This window comes from Pempheris klunzingeri, chromosome 5 (assembly GCF_042242105.1).
Source record: "Pempheris klunzingeri isolate RE-2024b chromosome 5, fPemKlu1.hap1, whole genome shotgun sequence".
Taxonomy (NCBI): domain Eukaryota; kingdom Metazoa; phylum Chordata; class Actinopteri; order Acropomatiformes; family Pempheridae; genus Pempheris; species Pempheris klunzingeri.
In genome coordinates, this window is record NC_092016.1 from 6,705,309 (window position 1) to 6,713,273 (window position 7,965).

The following is a 7,965-nucleotide window of genomic DNA, read 5'->3' on the forward strand; positions in this document are numbered from 1 at the left end:
CCAGGTACTGAAGGCCATGAGAGACCATTACTCAAAATATTTTTAAGCACACAGTGCCAACTCCCAGGAGGGATTCAAACACTTTTACAGTTTTAGTCTGGAAAGTCAAAAGCAGGCTTTGCTTTCAGGAGGTGAAACTGTGAAAGCTGCCAGTCAAACACTCAAACCTTTTAACAGATCATCTTTTCTTAGCTTTTTTTTTTTTTTTTTTTTTTTAGATCAGACCAGTGTAATGCTCAAACTATCCACTAGATGACACAAAAGATCTGTAATTATTTGTTCAGACATGGAATTCAGTAAACACTTATGCTTTGAATACAAGCATAAGAAATAACATTTCTTAACTGTATTTCTGTGACAGTCTGCAGAGGCCTACCGAGAAGTTTCTGCTGTTTAATTAAAAATGTAGAATTATTCAATAGTAATCTCAGCAGCAATACTATACAAACATCACACATGAATTCCTGCAGGATTATTTATAAATGTGTATCTATGTTTATCTGTGAAATTAGCATGTTAAATCAGTGTTTGCTTCAGTTTTAGATAAACAGGTTAAGAATTTACTTTCTATTCTATTCATTTTTTGAAACCTTTCTGATTATTCATTTTCCAAAATCTTTATTTTTTATCACCGTATCTAAATAACCTCTAGATGTTTTTATAATCAAGAAAAACTTTTTACAACAAAAATATCCACGTTAAAGTTATAATAATCTCGAGCTAAAAGTAATCCACACATGATAATCCCAAACAGGTTACAGCTCAGTGTGTTATTCCTACAGTTTATTATCGAATCAGAGCTGGTTTTCCAGATGACTCCCCGCCTCCTCCCTCCTGCCTTCCTCTTTCTCCTCCTCCTCCTCCCACTACTCTAGGCTCCTCTTGTCTCTCAGAGGGAGCTCAGCGTCTCCTCCGACCGCACTTCACCGCACTCTACTTGAAACTTCATGGGACGAAGGTGGACCTGTCCCGGCTGGGCTTCAGCGCTCTACCCCCACTTCCACCCTCAGCTGAGCGCTCTGTTCACTTTTTTCAGACCAGTTTGAGGACAATTTTCCGCTCTGGTTGTGGTCTCCTCGGTGATGCCTCCAGACTGGAGCCGCTCCGGGACGCACCCAAACCTGGCAGGTGCACCTCGTTCACACGACCAAAGACTTTGTAAAAGCTGCTTGCGCACGTTGAAGAGGTGAAACTGAATTTTGTGTTTAAAGTTGAGAGTTTTTAGGACTAATTATCAGACACCAGAGATGGATCGATCGTTTTGGAAAATGTATCAGTTTGATCTGACAGATTAGAGAGACCCACACGATGCTGCTTCCATTCTCAAGGTTAGTGTGTTTGTGGCTCTGCAGCGAGGTTGCAGCGAGTCAGCTCCACTGGCAGCAAACAAAGACGACTTTCAGTCCTCATTATGATTCCACCGCCGCTGACAGGAATGCGCAGAGCCGGAGATGGCGCACAGTCAGCGGGGAGAACAATGGGCGGACGCGCGGTGCCAGAGCGCAAGCCTCCAGACTGGATACTGTAAAGCCGCCATCCCCTGACTGGCTGGGGGCAGAGATACCCCGGCATGCTGTGCGTAAAAGCGATGCGCAAAATGGAGCGCGGCGCATCCAACCTGGACCCGGAGACGAAACTTTACGCACGGATATAAACAACGCAGTCGATCCACGGGCTGATGGATGCAGTCCAGGAGAGGTGCTCAAACAAACCCCGCATGGATACACCTGTAGCCGAAGGAGGAGCGGACGCCACCGGCGGCAGAACCGGAGCGCAAAGTCCAGCAGGGAGGACAGAGTCGTGGGCGCGTGGGAAGCTCTGCCCGCGGCCATGGCGCAGGAACAAGACGCCGGATTCAATATCAGTGACTATGAAGAGGAGTACTCTCTGCCGGACTTTCCAGACACTACGCCGTTCGAGCCGGTGAACACGAGGACCAGACGGAAGCAGGTGAAGAACCCGTTTTATCCGGTGACCGCGGAGTCGTACGGAGCTTACGCGGTCGTTATCACCGCCGCCGTCATCTTCAGCGTCGGGATCATCGGGAACGTGTCGGTCATGTGCATCGTGTGTCACAACTACTACATGAGGAGCATCTCCAACTCGCTGCTGGCCAACCTCGCGCTCTGGGATTTCGTCATCATCTTCTTCTGCCTGCCGCTCGTGGTGTTCCACGAGCTCACCAAGGACTGGCTGCTGGGGGAGTTCTCGTGCAGGATCATCCCCTACCTGGAGGTGAGACGGAAAGGGGGGGGAGTGATGCTGCTGATGGTGCAGACTGGAAATCATTGCCTCAGTTCGCTGTCAGTTGTCAGGTGAGAGCAGGTTGACGGGTGTTAGTAAGGATGATCAGGCATGAAGTCGTTTTCTACGGAAGCTCTTAAGTTTCCCACATCAGACTGACTGTGGTTTGAGGTTTTGGCAGAGATGAACACAGACTGTTAATGTCACACAAACACAGTTTATGACACCCAGGAACCATTTCTATTAAGAAGACCTAACATTAAAGGACAGGCACAGGATAGGTTTTTATGTCTGTGATCATTCCTCCATATTGGTCATCAAAGGATCTATTCCTCATTTGTCTACAAAGTAACTTAGTGGGGACAAAGTCTGCAACTCCTCATCCTGCACCAAAATACACTCTGAAGTGTATCGGATACTCATATGAGGCTTCATCACCCAGAGTTAATCAAATCAAGTTAGTATTTTCCAAACTTAAAGTCCTTTTAGTATAAAATTCCCCCTCTGAACAGTCTGGGCTGTGGTGGAGAGAAAGAAACACAAAGTGCAAACATTGACCTAAAAAGAATATAACTTAGCTAATTAAACCTGCTTAATCCTTGCATTCACCATCAGTGCTAACATTTAGTGTCCACACAGGAAACAGAGTGTCCTTTATGTAGGGAGGAGGAAATAACGGGTGTGGTGGGTGGAGGTTCAGCCACTGTCAGACTCTGTGTCCTCACTGGAAAGACATGAGTCTGATGGAGCTTTGTCAGTTACTAGAAGCACATTTATGGCAGACATAAAGGATTGGTTCAGAGAGCATGGACTGTGGATTTTGTCCCCCATCGCTTACATTAGATTCACATCATCAAGGGATTGCTTTATAATAAGAGCTGATTTCTTCTTGGATAAGAAGAAATAAGAAGGCAGACTTGAAGAAATGTAACCCTAATCTTTAAATCCCTTAAATTACTGTTTCCATGCACATATAAAATATTTTAAAAAGAGAGATTTTGAACATAACAGATTTTGGAGAGTCGTTCAAATATCTGCATACTTTTGAGAGGCAAAAGTTGCATTTTGCACTGCATGAATATACAGAAAGGGTTTTCTCGAGAATGCAAGCAATGCATGCTGGGAAGTCTGCTAATAAGCAAAATTCATGCTAAAAAGTTTTTTACACTGCTTAATTTTACAGTAAAAGTTAGAAGACTTCTGAATGTCAGCATTACTTGATTTAAGTTTTTTGAAACTGACTAACTGTCAGTAATCTAATCTAATCTAATTAGACTGAGATCATGATAAACAAAGAGATTTTCCTGTTCAGGTCCAATTAGTGAAACATTTTCCAGTTCACACGAACAGGAACAGGTCTCATCAGCGTTGCATTAGGTGGACAGCGGCTCTGGGCTGCAGTCAGGGTTTAAACCAGGTTTAATGTCGCCTCATGTGAAGGGTCTTTAATCTGATCAGGGTCACATCAGGCTGTAGAAAACAAGACGACACCTGCCGCACACGTGACGTCCTGCTGGCCAATCAGAGTGAAGGAAAGGATTAATAAAGAGTCTCAGATTGAGATTAGAGAAAGACGACCCCCCCTCTGATTAGTGACAGGGATATAATCTGGATGCACAGCGGGGTCTAAAAGTCTCAGACCGCTTTGAAAATCTCTGGAAATGTTTTCACGCAAACCTGAAAATAAGCAGAAACCTTTAAAAATACAAGAGGTCATGGTCTGTGATTCTGCACTGTTTCTAGCAATTTAAGTACATTTGCTGAACTGACCAATTTAACTCCTTTGTACAAAACGGGAAGAAGATCAGATCTACTTGAGTGGCATCTGAACACAGGCTCCAGTGAAAGGGAAACAACTTGAGGAAATCCGACCTAAAAAATCATTTAGAATCTTAAATATTTCCTCTTTATTTCACACCCTTTAACTTTTTGTGTTTTAAATGTCCCTGAATCTGAATTTACATGAAAATATTAGAGAATGTGGTGTCAGACTTTTAGACTCTGCTGTATCTGTACATCTCATTTAATTTCATAATTTACACAGATGATCTTTTTGTCCACATTTACTGAGAGCCAACATCTGTGTCGGACCTCGTTAACGCTCTTGTGGCCAACCCCTGCAGCCAGGTTTAGAAATCTGGTGCAAAGCCTGAAAGCAGAGGAGTGGAGGCCGTTACAGCAGCAGATTAATATCCACGGTGTCAGAATCACATGTTCAATAATCACACATGTTCGGTTGTCCACATACTTTTGGCCACGTAGAGCTTGTGACCTCTGTGCTGGCAGCATGTAATCTCAGAGTGGCTGATGTTGCTGAACTATGTTGACATGTTTTAAATCGGCTAACAGCCAGAGATGTAAACATTATCAGCAGGTTGACAGTGGAAAAGCTTTTTAACCTAAAATCTAGAAACCTCTAGACCTCTAGAAAGGTCGTGTTTACTGGATTTAATCTTTTTAGCAGCAGCAGCAGGTCTCTTTGTTTGAGATGGTGACCTACATGACATGACGTTTGGGGTATTTACAGATGTCACCAACTCTCATCTTCTTCTGTCAATTTTGTCTTTTGATTCTTTTATTATTGTTATTTTGAATTTTATTTTAGGAGAGGCTGTCCTTTGATTTAATTCCAAACGAAGGAAAAAAACGTTTTGCACGCTGCAGATGCTTCCAGGTCCTCAGCAAAGCTTTAGCCATTGGTCTTCTGACAGTTTTCAATTCCAAATTAATAAAAAAAATACATAATAAATAAACATACATACATTTACAAAAAAATGAGGAAAAGCAGAATAGATGGTCTAAAGAATTGATGCTCATTTTTTGTAGAAAGTGAAAAGTAAACCCAAGAAACATGTTTCTGTTTTTTTCAAACCAAAGAGATTATTTTGAGTTACAGAAGCTTGTGGAACAGCAGCTAAACGGGAAGTGACATCAGGACTTACGTTATTTATCACACTTTGTCCTCCGAACACACGCACACACACACACACACACACACACACACACACACACACACACACACACACACACACACACACACACAAACAGCTGGTTTCCTTGTCTGTTGTCCTTCATACAGTGTGAAGTGTTTACAACTGCTGAGACACAACAGACGTGGTTTGTGACGTTACGGCACAGAGCACAAGGGTGAAATGTGAGTGTGTGTCTGACCTGTGTGTCTCAATAACTCTCTGATGTAAAAAACATTTTACAAATCATCGGATTGTCTCTCACTACTTCACATGGTTCACCTCAGGGTCAGGATTCAGGTTCAGATGGGAAAATATTTATATATATTTGGAGTTTGTTCAAACAGTAGTTTCACCCATCATGTACTTAAAATCATATTACACTCACTAGGTTCAGAGCTGAGATCTGGGGTTGAGGCGACACTGGTTTCAGTTGATTTCTACAAAAATCAACATGCAGAGACGTGAAAGCTCCTACAGAATGTTGTTTACTGGACAAAACTATGCCTTCACATTGTCTTAAAGAATAATTTAAAACCTGAGCCCTATTTTTTTACATATTTTGGGTTTGAAATAACTGGTAACAGAAACTTTTGGAATTGCTCCAGTTGATCGCCAAATCAATGGCTGTAATGTAATCCTGTGGGGCAACCTTGCCCATCAAAACACGACCACTAAAAGTGCTCGTTGTTTTTCAAAAATGTCTGAGTACAGTACAGAAAGGATCCCGACAGAGACAGACCTGTAAGATCCTTTTTGTTGAACCAGAAACTGCTCTTGAATCCATTGAGGAAAAACAATAATTTTCCTCACAGCAACCCTGATTTTCCATCGCCGGTTTAAATTGTCACACAATCAACTGGTTTATTGTTTCTGGGTTAGGGAGAACTTTTGTCTAAGAGTAACCTGATGTTCCTCCTCTTTCCCAGGTGGCTTCTCTCGGGGTCACGACCTTCACACTGTGCGCTCTGTGCATCGATCGTTTCCGCGCTGCCACCAACGTGCAGATGTACTACGAGATGATAGAAAACTGGGTGTCCACCACGGCCAAGCTCGCCGTCATCTGGGTGGGCGCTCTGCTGCTGGCCCTGCCAGAGCTGCTGATCCGACAGCTGGTCACTGAGGACGGCGACCCACCTGACGTGACGCCATGCGAGCGCTGCGTGGTCCGGATCTCCACTGACCTCCCGGACACCCTGTACGTCCTGGGACTCACCTATGATGGCGCTCGCCTCTGGTGGTACTTCGGCTGCTACTTCTGTCTGCCAACGCTGTTCACCATTTGCAGCTCACTGGTCACTGCCCGCAAGATCCGCCACGCAGAGCGGGCCTGCATCCGTGGCAGCAAGAAGCAGATCCAGCTGGAGAGCCAGATGAACTGCGCCGTGGTGGCGCTGGCCATCCTTTACGGCTTCTGCATCATCCCGGAGAACATCTGCAACATCATCAGCACATACATGGCCGCAGGTATTCCCAGGAGAGCGCTGGACATCCTGCACCTGGTCAGTCAGCTGATGCTCTTCTGTAAATCTGCGGTGACGCCGGTGCTGCTGTTCTTCCTGTGCCAGCCGTTCACCAGAGCCTTCCTGGACTGCTGCTGCTGCTGCTGTGATGAGTGCGGCCCGCCCCGCTCCCCCACCACCGCCACCAGCGACGTCGACAACGAGTGCGCCACGACCGACCTGGAGCTGTCTCCGTTCAACACCATCCACAGGGAGGCGTCCACCTCCGGCGTCGTGGGGACACACTGCTGAGGTCAAAGGTCAAGCACCAACAGCATTGGGCGTCACTTGTTCTGGGGCGATCAGGAATGTGATTGGTGGACGCGTCGACGTAACAGAAGTGTTTTTTAGAGCCCAAACTTTTGGACACGTTTGTATTTACTGACAAACAGACTGAAGGCGTCACTGTTCCATTCACTGTTTACAGAATTTATACATGAAAGACCACACAGTCAGTATTAGTTAATGCATTATTTTAGTTTTTTCAATTAACTCACCAATATTTTCTATTGAATCTGCACTCAGTCCTACTTTTTGTTCATTGTCACTGTATTTTACAGAAGCTGAGAGCAGACATGGACCCTGATTGCTTTTTCCTGGAATCACGACTTGGTCTACAACTTCACAGGCAAATGTGGTTTGACACCTTGAAATACGTTATAATTACATTGGGCTTTATTGTATGTGTAATTTTGTTACAATTTCCTTAGATAGAGGGAAATTGTTATGAAATTTCACATAATATTTAATTTATTTGAAGCGTTAACTTTCCTGTAAAGAGCAGCTCCATTAAACCCAAAATATTCATATTCTTTTTTTATTGGAAATACGTTAAATTTCACGTTTTTCCAGGTTGAGCTTAGCTGCTGTGCACACAATAAAAAGACTTTCTGAGCTGTGCCAGCAATTATTTGGAACTGAAGTTATCAAACATTTGCCCTATAAACGGTGCTATATAAAAAAAAAAAATTTCGAGGAAATTTGCAAGAACATTACAAACACGTAAAATAAAGTGTTACCTTAAATTTTTGTTTTGGGTTTAAAGGAATAATTGTCGGCCATGTCCACTATGGGCACCTGTAGTTTAGTTCTTTTGGATGTTACTGGTTGTTTCTTTGTTTGTGTGAGTGTGTGGATGGGACCTACAGTAATATACTGAAAACGGCTGTTGATGTGTGTTGTGTTTGCTGATGGTTGATCTGGTCAATCAGCTCTGGCTGTGTGACTGTACTGTTCTTCACTCTGTGTTT

At 43.8% G+C, this 7,965-nt stretch overlaps 1 protein-coding gene across 1 annotated transcript; it reads left to right on the plus strand.

Annotated features, from left to right (window-relative positions):
- The first annotated feature begins 1,308 nt into the window (after window positions 1–1,308).
- On the plus strand, window positions 1,309–7,067 carry gpr37a (G protein-coupled receptor 37a). Its single transcript, XM_070831241.1, has 2 exons — window positions 1,309–2,235; window positions 6,143–7,067. The coding sequence occupies exons 1-2, from the start codon at window positions 1,309–1,311 to the stop codon at window positions 6,965–6,967; spliced, it is 1,752 nt and encodes a 583-aa protein (XP_070687342.1). The 3' UTR covers window positions 6,968–7,067.
- Window positions 7,068–7,965: the final 898 nt, after the last annotated feature.